At 39.3% G+C, this 16,244-nt stretch overlaps 2 protein-coding genes across 12 annotated transcripts in view; one reads left to right on the plus strand and one right to left on the minus strand.

Annotated features, from left to right (window-relative positions):
* The window catches only part of ZFYVE28 (zinc finger FYVE-type containing 28), a 165,199-nt gene extending 164,855 nt beyond the window's left edge, over positions 1 to 344 (minus strand). For 2 of the 5 annotated variants that reach the window (XM_080410365.1, XM_080410362.1), the window contains exon 1: positions 10 to 340. In XM_080410365.1, coding sequence (XP_080266491.1) covers positions 10 to 48 — 39 coding nt within the window. In that variant the 5' untranslated portion in view covers positions 49 to 340. Of the gene's footprint in view, positions 1 to 9 lie in introns of all 5 variants that reach the window. The other 3 variants (XM_080410366.1, XM_080410363.1, XM_080410368.1) reach the window with 3 other exon arrangements.
* Positions 345 to 519: 175 nt separating this feature from the next.
* The window catches only part of CFAP99 (cilia and flagella associated protein 99), a 66,491-nt gene continuing 50,766 nt past the window's right edge, over positions 520 to 16,244 (plus strand). For 2 of the 7 annotated variants that reach the window (XR_013931852.1, XM_080410578.1), the window contains exons 1-3: positions 688 to 1,002; positions 3,815 to 3,942; positions 15,791 to 15,935. Coding sequence is in view for 6 of the 7 variants with exons in the window: in XM_080410578.1 (XP_080266704.1) it covers positions 3,823 to 3,942; positions 15,791 to 15,935 (265 nt within the window). In the remaining variant the exon portion in view is untranslated. The other 5 variants (XM_080410573.1, XM_080410575.1, XM_080410574.1 and 2 more) reach the window with 5 other exon arrangements.

The following is a 16,244-nucleotide window of genomic DNA, read 5'->3' on the forward strand; positions in this document are numbered from 1 at the left end:
ACAACTTACCTTGGGTTTGTAGAGCCACTTTCTGAACCTGTTCATCATCACCGCGGCCGCTGCCACGCCGCCGCCGCCTGCCGTTGCCACAGGGGCTGCCGGCTCCCCGCCCGCGCCGCTCCGGGGACCGGGGCGAGCCCTGCCCCTCGCCGGGAGGCTCCGCCGGATCGCCGCCCCCGCCGCCTCCTTCTCCTGTCCCTCAGGGCAGAGGCCGCCGGCCGCTGCGGAGCGCGGGCGCCGCGCGCTCCCCTCAGCGCAGGGACCAGCCGCCGGCACCGCAGGCTGCGCGCCCGGCTGACAGCCCCCAAAACATTGCGCGGCCGGCAGCGGCGCCCCTGGCGCATGCGCAGGGGCCGGGGGTCGGGCCCACGCGAACCCTCCCGGCTGGCTCCCGCGCCGGCAGCCAATCCGATGGCGGCCAAGGACGGCCCCTCGGCAGGCTGTCCCCGCCCGCCCGGCTGCTCATTTGCGTAACACGCGAAGGGGGCGGAGAGACGACGTGCCCTGGCATGCCACGCCTCGCAGCTGGAGGGGCGGGGCCAGGCGCCGCTGCCCGGTGGGTGCCGGGGCTTGTAGTCTGCTTCGCGGGGCGCGCCCGGCCCAGGACCGCAAGCCCCTGCCCGTGACAGCCTGCCCTACCCGGTCGCCTGACAGCCGGCTGATTGATTCCTCGCCGCCTGTGAGCACAAAACGTCGCTAGGGGAGGGCGGAACGACTTGCTTGGCAACGGCGCCAAACAATCGCCGCCATCTTCTTTTCAGCCCGGGTAGTTCTTTGCTGCTGGGTCGGGCCGTTCTGCGGCGCGGAGGCGGCAGCGAAGGAGAACTACAGCTCCCGGCAGCCCCTGCGCCCCTTGGCAACGGCGTCGGGCCGAGCCGCCGCCGGCCGCGCCGGGGTCTCTGCGGCCTGGGGGTCCGCGCCGCCGCTCCCGCCACGCTGATCGGGGAGAGCCAAGCTCCGGCGGGCACGCAGAGGGCCGCCCGGACTGGCGGGGCCAGCCAGGTACGGGACCGGGCAGCGCCGTGCTGAGGGGTCGCCCGTGGGGGCAGGGGCCGCTGCGCGCCCGCGCATTTACCTCAGGCAGCGGCGGCGCCCGCCCAGGGGCCCGGGGTGTTGCCCCCATAGGCCTCGCGGGCGTCTGCTGGGCAGCTGTAGCCGTACGTGGCACCTGAGACAACAGAAACGGGTAAAATGCTTGATGTGTGAAGTGCCAGGGCCCCCGGGCAGGCTTACAACTACTTCACTCGTTTATGACGTGTTTATAAATACAAAAGATCAGCGGGGCCCGTGTTACACAGTGGACAGGATTGCTGGGCTTTGCTCCCAGCACTGTCACTCACTCTTGTGCTTTTGGGCATGTAGCCAGCCTTGGTCTCCTTTGGCTTAGCTATCTCGTGAATATAATACAACTTATTTCCAGAAGGTTTCATACAATGGATATTTAACTGTAAAGTCCCACAAGATGCTAGGTAAAGAAATAGTGTCAAGGAAAATACTTGTAGTAGGTATGCAAAACACTGAAATATATGCAAATTAGAAATAAACTTCGGGTCCAGGCCATAGCTGCTCAGGGTGAATCTTTTCCATCTGACACTTTGCTGCCTTAAGGGAGGAATCTGCTGAAAAGGGGACCTGTGCCCCAAACTGTTCTCTGCTACACTCAGGTGACAGTCAGCGATGCAGAGAAGTCCGAGTAAATGAAAATGGCAGGATGTAACCACTGGGACAATTGTGCTGTGTATTCTGTGGCTCTTTTTCTAGCACACAGTTGAGAGAAACACCTATTCCATCTTGAGGAGTAACTACTTGATCTGTATGAATTTTGCAGGGAGGCTTAGTTCAGCCCTCTTTTTAAGGACAGCTTTTGTCAGAGAAAATGCAGTCACAGTCTTTCTAGATTAGGAACACAGGAGCAAATGGAAAACCTGAAGAAATCTTTCAGGCCATTGAAACCAGTCCCTAAAATTGTGGACAGCTTTATCCTTCCTAACTGCTTTCAAAATATTTCCAGGCTCCATTGTATAATGAGAGTCAGGTTCTTACCTCCTTTCACTGAAATTCTGCATCGGATAATGGAAGAAATTTTCTACCATTTTGTACATAGTATAAATTTATATCCTTTGTATACCTAACAATTAGAATATTCTAAATGGCTGTGTGGAAATAAGGGCGATTGTCATAACACAAAGCATTTTATTTCTGATGTGTATGTTTTAAAACAATGATAATAACAGCAGTTTCTTTAAATACAATCACAAATGAAGTTCTTTCTATTAAGAACCGCTGTATGTCCAGAGTTCTCGAGGTGTTACTATATGTCTTAGTCTTCATATTCCAGATTTTGGGTTTAATGGTTATGTGGAGGGGAAGAGTGAATATCAGCATGTATGGAGCGTGAGAGCTCAAACTTATTTCTGCTGTGCCAGAAGAAAAAATATTTGTCACTGGTAGAGCTGCTGGACCCTGAATTATGACTCAGCCTGAATGAATATGGAGGTATTTCTTTCTCCCTTATCCAAAATCCCTTGTGAGTGTAAGAACCTTGACAGGTACAGAGAAACAGATCATGATTCTCAGAGGAGTGGAGAAACAGTGATTCCCCCTGTGACAGAGACACAGTAGCACCTCTTTTTATTTGCCATTCCTTGTCATGATCCAGCCCTGTTTTTCTGGACTTTTTTTTTAATTGGACATTTTGTCTTGATTATACCAGGTAACTAAATGCCTGTATTGACCATAATCACAGACAAACTTTTTTTTCAGTGGTTTGAGATTAGTAATTAGAAGTGTTGTTTCAGCAGTTATTATGGTGTATGGTAGTGCTGACAGGCAGAGTACAAAACCACCATGTCTGGAAATGTTGTGATATCCTTTTAAAACAAGAAATGAATTATCTTTACCACAGTGGGAATGAATCATCTTGATGAAGCATTCTTTTCTAACATCAAAATATTATGATATATAAAATACAAGAACGATTTTCAAAAATGTATTTTTATTTTCACCATGGAAAATTACTTCTGTATACATTTTTTCCCTTGGCTAAAACAGATTGCTGACTTTCAGCCCTGATCTTTACTATCATTTGTCTTTCATACACAACAACACGTGCATGTGTATAAACAAATGCTTTATATTTCTTGCCATGTGAACATTAAAATCAACACAGCCAGTTCTACAAACTCTGACACATACGAGTAAGACATCATTTGAGATAGATGTAATCCAATCATTTCACAAAAAAAGCGTCAAACCTAAGAAGTACCCAACTGCTGTGCCTTCAGAAACCTAGACTACTGATGCGTTGCCCACCTTGCTGACCAACACTGTCTCATTGCTGCCTTAGAATTCCTCTGTGTACCTATTTTTTTGTTGTTTTGGAAAAATAGGCTGTTAATAGCAACATGTGATAAGATTTAAGACTAAAATTTTTCTTTCAGTTGCATGTCACTGGGAAGAGCAATATATTAAATAGGACCTGTACAGCATACATGCAAACATTCATGCTTTTCTCTAGTATCATCTTTGTATTTCATCAGATAACCTGATACAGAAACCATTTTAGGTATCATTCTAAGGATTTTTTGAGACATTTCCAGAATAAGAAATATGTAATTATGTCTTCTATTTTATTGTTGTTTTTATTGTATTTTCATTTCTCCTGTTAGCTGTTCTGAGTAACTGTGATTTTGAAAGCTTGACCTAGATGTTCTCTTCTACATTACTGCAGTATATCTTCTCTATGAGCCTATCAACATACATTATGCTACAACTGAAGGAGGCATGAAAAATTAATGATTTACTATATTTATAGGATTCTCCATGGTGAAGATGGTCAGCCATGGAAAACATATCGCAATAATAGTCCAACAGCTTAACAAATTTAACCCTGAAAATCAGAGCATGGAGGATTTCTTGAATGAATCGGCCAAGATGCTGCAGGTATATTAAGTTTCAGTTTACCTTACATAGTTTACTTCATTTTAAACTGTTATTTTAAATATAAAGACAGCTGTTTTCTAATATGTTGTTGTAACTTGCATAGATTTTTCTTACAGTGACATTTTTCATTTGTGATTAAAGTCCAAATTTCTTATGGTTATCACCACAAAACAAGGAAGTAAAGATCAGAGTGTCTGAAAAACTACCTGGATAGCAACAAAAAATGGGAAAGCAACAACCTTCTAAAATGGATCTGACAGTGATAGGGCAAGCTTCTCTTCCTCTTCTAAGCTGTTTTGTAATTTCCTATCTCCTTTCCTCCTTCCAAATAGAAGTTTCTGTCAGCACCACCCATTTCTATGTATGAATGCAGTTCAGATGCTGACTCTCAGCATCAGGTATTCTTGCCGTGAGGACGTAAGTGACCATCAGAACAGTGGGATAGAAGCAAGTGACAGTAAATTGACTACCTGATTTTAGTCTAATACTGCCAAGAAACCAGACCAAGATTTCTCAGTATGCAGCTATACCAGCTGAAGCAGTTCCTGTCCTTTCCTGATCATAGTCTGTTACCTTTTCCTATCTCATTGTCCTCGGTGCCACCCTGACTTGTGCTGATGCAGCCACCCGACTGAATCAGCTTTAGAAAATCACTAAGGGAAGACAGTAATATTGTTTAGACTGCTATTGTCTGTGCATGCCATGTATTATCAAACTACATTGTTGGAGCCCTGATTCCACACTGACATGAGGCTCCAGTGCTCATTTCCACTTCTGACAATAAAGTGCAAATCGCTGCTATTCCAGTTAGATGGTCCTTTACATTGATTTTGCATAAACACAAATAACTACAAGAATATAAAACTGTGGAGGTGTGATATGAAAATCAGAGGCTGAGTCAGTGGATCCATACACATTTCTTGGGTGCTTGCTTTCTTAAACAGTTTCCACTCAGGCCCCTAATTTCTGCGACTGTCCATCTGCCTTGTAGTACTGGCATAACATTGTGTGTTCATATGCTGAATTACATCAGGGAAATGATCCAGTTTCAAAATAATCATTTTTCACTGGGCAGAGAGCAGGTAAATTCAGCTACCACTGCTGCCAAAATAAATACATGTAAAAAATTAATGTTCAGATCATTGTCCTTCCTAGCCCAGGGAAGGTGATACAAAGATAAAAGTAGCAGTAACTCCATTAGAGAAACACGAATCTTAAGTTTCGTAATAAACCCTTTCAAAAGGGGAAGAGCTGGGGGGATAGCTTATGCCAAAGGTAGGGCAGAAATCTTTCTCTGGGATAGTTTCAGCTCAGTTACTACATAATATTTTTACTGTGAATTTATCCAAGAAAGTAAAATGTAAGATCTATGTTTATATAAAATTCAGCTTTGTTTTAGTACCAAATGGGTGATTATAATTCATCATGGAAAATACACTTCATTTCTTTCTTTTCTGTTTCATAATAGGCATATGATAGTAAAAATGTTGTAGAATTTTTCTACACATCATTTCCAGGCTTGGCAACTTACCAGTTAGACAATATTAACTGACCCATGCAGAAACTTCCTCCAGTTTGTATCCTGATTAATGCCATCACTTTAAATGACAGACTAAATTTAAGCCTGTAGGTCTTATGCTAGCAGCATGACAGATAGCAAACCTTGTGCTGTGTACGAATGACCAGACAAAAATCAGGAGGGTCAGATACCAAGAGCACAAATCTAAATAATTGCAGGACACATCTCTCTTTGTATTTATTTACTTACTTGAGTATGCAGTATACCAGACTTGACTTTTCTACAAGTTACTATCTCCTATTCTATTAGACTTTTCTAATTGGTTAATTAGTTTTCCATCCCCTAAAAGTACAGTCAGATTCCATTAATTATCAACACTGTACGTTTCATTGATATTATATATCTTTATTGTATTTGGATGGTATACAGTCCTTATGTCCTTCTAATATGATATCTGAGGTGTGTTGTCTAACTCTTTGATAACTTGTTGATGACCTACATAAAATATGCTTGTTAGGCTATTGTCCAGCTGTTTGTGGTTGTTCCTGGTGAAACAAACATTTTTGAGCTAGATTATTTATCACAAAATAAAAAGACAGCACACACAGGTCATTCCAGAATGTGTTCAAGTTTGTTCAGCACCCCAGTAGTGTCTCTGCTGAGCTACAAGAGCCCCTGTGGATGCCAGTATTGTCAAGTGCCAGATTCTGGAGATAAGTACTTCTGACAGCCACATATTCTCACTTCAACTGCAAGGAACAGATAGCAAAAGACATTTTACAGAGGAAAACTTCTGTCAGAATGAAGTAGGTTTCCAAAAGCAATATAAATGTTTGTAGGAGCTCAACAAAAGTAAATAAAATGACTTGTTTGGAAATCTAAGAAATGAAATGAGGAGAGGGGCATCCTTGGCTGATCAGAAATGGGGGATGACATCAGTGAAGAATAAGAGATAATAGGTAGAATGGAACCAAGTTGTGAAGCGTCTTGATAGCAAAGACAGGTAGCTTTCATTTTATGTGCTAGAATCAACCATGAGATGCTAGGTGGAGTCAAAACTGGTCAAAACAATGGACTAGCAGAACAGTCTTAACAATAGCATTCCAGAGAGTTGATTTGCTAGAGAAGGACTGGATTAGTTAAACCCAGGAAAGAGATGTTTATTACAATAAAATAGAGAATTTTCAGGCACTACCTTAGATTTTTAGCTATGAAGTGATAGAAAAATACTACTTGAAACCTACTGTTAACAAAAGAGTGAAGATGTGCACATAAACTGGTTGGAGAGTAGTCTACATGAAAAAGGACCTCTGAAGTCATGGGCTTGACTGACAGGCAGGGTGACAATAGTACCAATAATTGAGGAAAGAAGTAGCATGAGAGCGCGGAAGTTTTGTTTTAACATCGCTGAAATTAGGCTGACAACAACAGCAAGGAAATGTCACAGAGAGAGGCCAGCATTTTAGACTGCAGTTTAGGGTTCTTATTTGCGTACATGATAAATGTGAATATGTTATGAGAGGAAGTTGGATTTAGTGCTAAGGGAGTAAGTCTGGAGGGCACATTCTGTCTTGATCCAAATATTCCTGTCAGCTGTCTAGCAGGGACATAAGACCATTCTTGTGGGAACCCTTGCAAATTAAAGCAGTAAAAATGGCTGGTGAAGTGAGGCACAGGAAAATAAGTGAAAGCAGGCAAGCAAATAGGTTAAAATTAAAGGCTTTACAATATGAATATATAAAGAAAGAGGCATAAAATCCAAAAGGTCAAAGCCATAGTGTGAAAATATACTTGCTTTGCAAATTATAGCAAGAAGTTACTGGTAGATTTCCATATTAGATCTTTTACTAAGTGTAGAATTGGTCTTTGTTGAATGCTTTGCTCAAAATCCAACACAACATTTCTGTTGGTTTCACTATGCTGCTGCAAAGGTGACACAATCCAGAGATTTGTGTATTAACTCTTCAGATTTTCTTCTTAGTTTCTAGATGCTCTAATTTTACTTACATGTAAGGTTAGAAAAATAATTAACACAAAACCCAGAATATGTTATTGTGCAAAATAATAAGAGTATATTTTGCTCTTTCATAAAGGCTGTGTAGAAGTGTTTATGTTATCAGTCCACAGTGGTTGGGAAATGGCCGTACTGTAGAGCTCTGGAATACTCTTACTCTTGCCCTCAAACTTACTTTCCCAGGTTTAACCTGTCCTAGCTCCATCTCTTCAAGTTGATTCCAGTACTATTGTCACTGTCCAGCAAGTCCAGCTTGCCTCTTGGTTTTGTTCTGCTCACTGCAAAGTTCTTGCATGTTCAGTTCCAGTCTTTACTGTACCTAAATCAAATCAGAAATCTCTCTCTTCAAGCTGAAGCCCACAGGAGGCACATGTCACAGAGAAGATAGGTAAGACAGATTCTTTTCTATCAGTTTGAGCTCCCAGACTGACCCAGCGTGGCTTGTCCCAGTCTCATCCTGTATTGTAGTGAAAGATCTGCTTGCCCTGGGCTGGGCATGGTAAAGGCACACAGAATCTTCAGGGAAGATTACTGCTACAGTATAAACTCACACAAAACATATGCAAATGGATATTTTTCACTTGGCAAAATGTGCATGGATTTTCATAAGAAAACCAAAAGGCCAAATTTGTAAGTCACTGCATGGCCCCTGTGTGCCACTTTGCAAATACATCCCTAGCTGTTTCCTTGAATTTGATTTGCAACTGCTTAGTATTTCCAAATAGCTAGTTAAAAAAATGGAAGATTTGACAACTTTCTATTAAATATCAGTTTATTTTATCAGACCACGTGAGCTACTCTCATCTTGTTCCTCTTGATTAGTATGGGAGGGTATCCATTAACTTAACAGAAGCAGAAGCAACTTCTTGATTATTATTTTTAATTCTTATTGCAGCTTTATAATTTTACTTAAATATCAATGTTTCCATCTCAACATGTTCTCTCATTATAGGAAATCTTGTTGCAAGCTTTGAGATAGAAATCTGTTTGGAAAACATTTGGTGTGCAGTCTGTTTCCAAGTATATTCCAGAGTCATTGCCCAAAGTCAGAAGCATTACTCTGTACACATATTGGTGTAGATGAGATAAGTAGTTGGCCATCTTTATTTATAGAGAAACGATGGCATTAGATACTGTTATCAAGAGTTATGGTTTTCTAGCTGTATGTGAGATTTAGCTTTACACAGTCCCTTTACAGTAACAGTGGTCACACATCTAATCCCTGTGTACTGCTTTGAAAAAGTACCCATCTTTCTCTGCACTTTTGTAATTGAGGCAGATCAAGCAGATAACATATCCAATAACTGTTAGGTTACATTTTTCTTTTTCACTTATTGCACTTTGCAGCCACTCAGTATTTCAATATACAAATAGGGAATCAGAAAATTAGTTCTAAAGGAATAGAAAGTGAATTTTAAAGAGCAGATATTAGACCATTACTTTGACAGTTCAGGTCTGTCTGAACCACTGTATATATAAAAATAGAATCATCTTTTGGTGTGATGGAAATGTATAACTAAATTGCTGGAGTGCCAGGTAGTTAGTAGTGTTTAGAACCAAGGCATCAAGAGAGAACATAATCTGTGCAAGGCCACTCAGGAAGCAAGAGAGAAAGATAAGCTCCAGTCTTAGTTCCTATCTTCCAATTCCTAGTTCAGGCTTCTGTATAAAAGCGGAGTTAGCAAAATTCACTGGCTATTACCATCCTAGTTTTAGAGAAATACAAATGAAATATGGTAAGGATTTTTAATGCTTGAATAGTGGGAGATAAATAACATGGTTTCCTCTAATTAGAATGTGATCAAAATTAGTATAGAGGTGATTCTTTGTTAAACTCCATTCATTTTATTTCTGCAACATGTGAATTTTATATCATAAAAAGAATTTCTATTTGTTGCACGCAGTGAATAATCAGATTTGATTGTCTTCCAGGAAGAAAACTACACTTTGAGTTGTAATTCAGTTATTTACAGTCTTCATGTTTATTGTATTTTAAGTTATGATGTTTATAACATAATATTGGACTTGTTTTTCACTGCAAATATTTTCAGTAAGAATGTAGTTTTATTATTAACATGATGGGTTATTCCTAGTTGCGATAAACAAACCTTCACCTTCAATCATGAAGAATCATATTATGTCCCTCAGACCTCCTAAAAACAAGTGCAAATAAATATTTTTTCTTCAATGTTGTGAGCTTGTTATTACAACAGAATTCAATTTGAATTATCCTGAATAGCACGTTAACTTAAAATAATTCTTTATGTCTATCTCAGTTCTTTAAGGTATTGGTATTCACATTCAAATTTACATCTGTACTTCTGTTCTTCATTTGAATGCCCAAACTACTTCTCCTAAATGCGGTTTAATAGACCTTTCCTCAGACTGGTGCCCTCCAGGTTATATCTTCATTCTTGTGTGCTAACCCCCCCATCTTTTTATTAAGTATTCTTCAAATAAATCTATCAAAAATGATCCATGTCCAGAGTGATCCTTGATGCAGTGTACATTGTACATAAGGATATCATTTCATTAGACCATTTACAGAAATGGACTGCAGCTGTTCATTTTTGAAAAAAGATTAAGTTTTGTATCTAATTGAAGCATCCCAGGCATCTTTTCTTCCTTGTGACTGTTAGAATCAAGCTTTTGCTATGATAATAAGAGACAGATTTTAACACAGAAGTTACCATGCAATGTTTGTGCCTTTCTCTATGCAAATAATTCACCTTACTTTCAGTGGAATTACTTATTTCAATTGGAGTTGCAGGATCAGAACCATCATACTGACCTTTATACATCCCATCTACTGAAAACCTTATTTCTGCAAAATCAGAACTGCCACCCCAAATTCACTGTTTTACTCCTTTATCCCTCTCATGTTGATAGCAAGATGAACCTGTTTATGAGCTTTCCGTTTTGCAAGAACATGGTGTAATTTGGCATGACTCTTCATAGTTCTCATTTGTGTTGGTTCAGCTGTGTCTCACACATGCCCACTCAACTGTGAGTAAAATCCCCAAATGTCAAAAGTCATAGATGTGGTTTTAAATATGAAAATAATGAAATGGAAGATTATTTTGATGCAAGTGGTGGAAAAAATCCTACTAAACTGTGCAAGTCTAATTTTTATATTAGTTACTGACATAAGTGTAGCGTAGGATCTTTCTAAGGAAAGGATGGAGTCTGATTTTTCTGCAATGTCCCGCTCATGTGATTGAATATTAAGTACAAGGGAAAATAATGATAACTCTTCAAGATGGTCAGCATTATCACTTGAAGATGAAAATACTACCTTGTAACTGCAACATAGACTGTGACTAGTAGAAGCAGGTCGATTTTGTACTTATATCCTAAGATCCCAATTTTTTTTCCCCCATTGAAATTGCTGGAAGCATTTTCGCTGACTTCAGAGCAAAAGAGAACTGAGTTCTGGAGACCGATTCAAAACCCAGTGAAGTCACTAGGAATATTTTCTTTCATTTCCACATCATTTTGATTAGACCCTTGGAGAGGACTAGCACTGATATCTGAAACACTATAAATTAATCAGACTTCATCTGCAAAATATGCATATTCTGCCCGGCAGTAGAAAAGTTCAGTACATATTATTACACTGTTCTTTCAGGAGGTGAAAGCTTTTTTATCTTTTCATCAAATATTATCTTCTTTCTAAAATGTCTGTATCACCTTAAACTAAATCCTTATCCTGAGATGTCTCAAACAGGACATGGCTGATGTTCCTTTACTTCCTTCTCTCTAGAAAGAAAAGCATTTCTTTCTCTTCTTACCATCCTTTTTCTGACCTCTCTAGCCCTTAAACAGGGGCCATTGTAACTATCCTTATTACCATAGACCCACAGTGGCAAAGCTTGCTTTTTGCAGATACTTCTTTATTTAATTCATGATATTTCTTGAACTAACACATGTTGAAAGTTGTTTGTGTACGAAGTCCTATGCTTAAGCTTTCTTACACAGTTTCTCCTCTCCTTGAAGAAACTTGACTGGTTCCCACCTACAGCTAAGTGTCAGGAAGCAAGGAAAATATGTCCATGGAAGCAGACTAGGGGCATTAGGGATTTCTCAAAAAGGGGAGGTAATGCCAGTCAGCACATATTCTGACAGGAATCGCATTTTTTCACAGGATCATTCAGGATAATTTCAGACAAGATCAATCTTTTACTATACACACTTGGGAATCGGAAAAAGCTGAAATTAATTCCATAGAGAGAACACTTTCAGATGTTTGTATGAGAATGACATTTTGAACACATATAACTGTATTTTACTTACATCCAGTGCAGCTATTGGTCAACACAGTAATATATAGGCTTCCAAACGTTAAAAATATAGGACCCTCCAGTATTCATCTACTGTAAACTTATTAGGCTTTACACAACAAAAAACCAAATAATAAGCTGTAACATTAGAAGTAGAGAGGTTGTTTCCTGAGCATAGAATAGGTATATTGATCAAGATCTATTTTGTCTTCTGGTAAATTTGAATAATTGGTGGAACATAAGATGATAGCTGCATGAGTTACTTTCATCTGTAACTGTATCTGGCTTTCCTCATCCTGAAGAACCCATGCAACACACTTGCAAACATAGCAAACTGGTGGTTGTTTCAGAGAAATACACAAGGTAAATTATACTTGAAAAGGTAAGAAGATGCTCTGAGAACAAAGGCTCACAAATTAGTGTTTATTAATTCTTGTTGCTACCAATGACTTGCTGTGTCACCTGGGGCAAATCTCTTTTATCTTCTCCATATCACAGTTCCTGCATTTACAAAATAATGTTAGCCAAAAGGAATCTCATTAAACTCAATTAATGTTAGCACAGTGTTTTGAGAATCTTGTTCAAAAGGTGTTATAAATGTATAGTCTGTCATCACATTGTACTTTTCAGAATCATTTGATCCACTTTTGAAATACATCCCACTGACATAAAATGCCACATAAAGCCACACAGAAAGAATGCACTTAGGAATTAGTGCTAAAAATTACACCTACCCAACGTATTTCTTTCCCAAAGCAATTATGATTTCAGATATAATGATAAACTGTAAATATCCTTGATGGAATTTGTTGAGGACACAGTGCACTTTCTATACAGAGTATCCTAACTGTTTTAAAGCATTGGCTTGTTTTTTGATTCACTAGATTATCAGGAGGGCTTAACCAACAACTGGCTCACCTTTGCGATTTCTTATCCAAGTACTCATCCTGCCCAGTCTTGTTTAGTTTATTATGGTGAGATCACTTCCTTAGATGACATAGCTGCAGGCTGCTTAACTATTCTCAATTTGTGTGTGTAGAAATGAAACACAGTACTGTTTGTAGATGAAAGCAGATTTAATTGGTAATATTTCATGACAAGACATTTTGGCTTGTGCTCCACAGAATTACCAATCAGTACTGATGTTCTGGGGCACAGTTTGTCCCCAGGCTGCACCTCCTGTCACCTTGTTGCTTAGCTCGAGTCCATGCAGTAGTTACGTACTGTCTTGCTCAGGGAGTAAGCGAGAGTAAGCACTTATTTCTGTGTTGTCCTAACAACTAACTTGTGACTGACTTGTTAACTTGTTAACGGAACAGTAAAAGCAGAGCAAATGTAAATATGCAATTGAATTGTAATGCTGTAGTCTTTACTGTATAGGAGATATGATTTGGGAACTGGTGTCATCTAGTTATTACCTGTTTGTCTACTTTTGGTCATCTCTCCAAAGTACATTAGAAAAGCACTGCTTTGTTATAGTACTTTATACATGTATGATGTATCAAAGTACCCAGAAGGTGAATGCAAAAATTCCAATCAAATAAAGATCTTGGAAACAATTTAAATTCTAGCTTTCTACTGCAGATAGTCGTGAGAGTTTTTGCAGGGCTTGTTACCAATGGGCTTGCCTCCAATGGGCTTGTCCAGTTTTACTATGGACTTTCTGTTTATTACCAGGGCTACTGTTGTCTGCAGATTGATCTGTTCGTTGACAGAGCAGCATTTGTTCAAGGGGACCATGTGTTTTAGATTCAAAATGCCACAGTCCTACTTTTACCGGAACTATGTCATCCTCTCTCACTTTGCCGTTCAGATATTTAGATTTGCATTTGCCTTTTGTGGCAAATTCTCAGGTAACTCATACCAAATAAGGTATATATGTTTGAGCATTTAGTGTGGAGTTAGATTTCTGGATTTTCTTTGTCAGTTTTTTGAAAGAACCTCCATGAATCTTCATCCAGAAAAGGTATATTTGGAATGGACTGTGTACCTCACAAGAATCCTCAGTGCTTAGCAAGATGGAGTCCATGCTTCCCATCAAATTAGGTTTTTTGCATATTTTCAGATGTATGGTCTCTTCCCTTTGCCCTTCCATTTGTGTCCATCCTCCATTTAAGCCCTTCTGTACCTCCTGTTTTCCACTACCTTCCTTTTTCACTCCTTTCTCTGTGCTGCTTCTTTGCCACCTCTCTCTAGTTGACTCCGTTTTCCCAAATGCATTCCCCTTTATCTTTCTCTCTTCTCAACCACAACCTGTTGGTTCTTCTTTCTCTAGAGCTTTGATTAAGAATGTAGGTGATATCCTCCTTATTTGCACTCAGTCTCCGGTGCTGCCCAGCAAACTTTGTGAAGCTTCCATGTCTCCATGTAATGATAGTTTGGTTGCACTCTATTTCTTTTTATCCAACATATTGCATCACAGAATAATTCAGAGTCATACCTGATGACTTCAGTTATAGAAAGAAAGCTTTTCTATGACTTTAACTATTATTAGCCTTAAGGACCTAAAACGCACAAACTGAGCTTGATTTTGATTCTCTATGTGTATCATTACTAATATTGTCTATTATAGTTCTGCTAGAGAGGTAGTCAGATGTATTAGTGTAATCCCAATGGCAGTAAAGAAATTATGCAGGTGTAATTTTGCCTGCATAGATGTGTATGTCTATACGCATATATAAATATATATTAATATGGAGACAATTATATGGAGGCACTATTTTTTTCTAGTGGTGATGCACAAACTGGAAGGAACGAAACCTGGCTTTTGAGCAGGAGTCGTGAGGAGAGTTATTCTTGCTCTGACTGGCAATGTGAGAAACTACACATGGAGTGCTTCTGCGTAATTTTTTACATTTGAAAATTAGAACTGTAATTATAAACTTTTGCCTTGTATTTGCTCAGTCTCAAAGTCCTATATAGTGTCATACATCAGAAAACTCACATAGTTTCATGCAGCAGCCTCTAATAATACCTTTAAACTAGAAATTAATCACATTAGGGAAATAAAGCAATCAATATGCTAGCAGATAGCCTACTAGGCAAGGTGAACCTCTCATCTGATGTATTATTGCAGCTCAGTTGTTTCCACATCTCAGAGCTGTGGGAGAGATCATATATTAAATGTGGACTACATGTTTTCAGAAGGTGCACTTAGCTTCTTGGCTAACCTCCTTAAGTTAAAGAAGCATTGTTTGTCATTTTGTCATAGTGTGTCTGTCCTTTTTCAATTCCTTTAATAACAAACTGTTCTGGGCCTCAGGTTTTATTGCAATGTTTGAAAGTGGTTTATACTAGTAGTTTATCTCATGCAGTAACAGATATTCTGCAGGTTATTTATTATGACTGAAACTCTGTAAAGTTCAGGAGCATTAAGACTTTTTAAAGAGATTATAAGGTAAGATCCAACTGGTGTGCAGTGAGCATCTGACCCTCCTTTTTCTGTTCTCTTGTGGTATTGCATGAACATTATGACTGAACGAGAGGACAGCTGGATAAGAACCAGTCTGCATTAACATGAATCTTGGCACTCACAGGTTTAGTTAAAATTCATCATGTTCTCCAATATTCGGTTACAGTAGCAGTTAAAGAGTCTTTTCCACAATCTCTGTCCAGGTTCTTCCCTGAATCTGATCTCACCAGGTAGCACAGACTTTACTGACAAAGAACACGTTTCCTACTGGAAACACACACTCTTACTGAAACTTAATCATTGCTCATAGCTCAGAAACTTCCAATTTTCTTTGCATTAACTGTTAATATTCACATATCAAGGCTTTTTAACTAAATGTGTATGTCAGCAAATAAACTGAAAGTTTAACATAGGGGAAGGTTACATTTTACTTAACAAGGGTCATTAATTTGTTAGGGCTGCCCATATTTGGTAGTATTAGAAGTGCATCAGCCCTACCAAAGGCACTGCTATTTGTTATTCATGTTTTCCATTTGCTTCAAAATGATTGTACTTCTATTTGTACACAACTAGCATTTTCTTTCCAGATTACATTAATCATTATTAATTTTCTGTCTCTATAGACTCTTAACATGACAGAAGAAAAATTTGTGTTGGATACACTAGCTGGATGCATAGAATATAAACCCTTATTGGATGTAGTAGTCAATGCCTTTTTTGTTCAGGATGGGAGATACTGCCTGTTTTCTGAGCGTAATCTCTATATAGGTAAGTTTTCTTCAAAACACCAAATGTGCTTACCACAAAATTTTTAAAAATATTATTTTACTAGTGTAGGTCTTAATATTATATTACATTTGAAGCACTGTCATTGTGCCCAGTGCAATAACCATATGATGTAAAGCCTAAATCCTGGAATTGTTATTTAGTCTAGACTCTCACAGGTGTTAGCTGGAATTTTACCTAAGAAAATTCAGCAGAATATGCCTACAGATTAGGTAACGTGCAGATGAAAAATAGCTTCAGTGGCTGGAAGAAGTATCTTGAAAGTTTAACCATCACTTAAAAAAATGTTCT

Source organism: Falco punctatus (assembly GCF_963210335.1).
Source record: "Falco punctatus genome assembly, chromosome: 1".
Classification (NCBI taxonomy): domain Eukaryota; kingdom Metazoa; phylum Chordata; class Aves; order Falconiformes; family Falconidae; genus Falco; species Falco punctatus.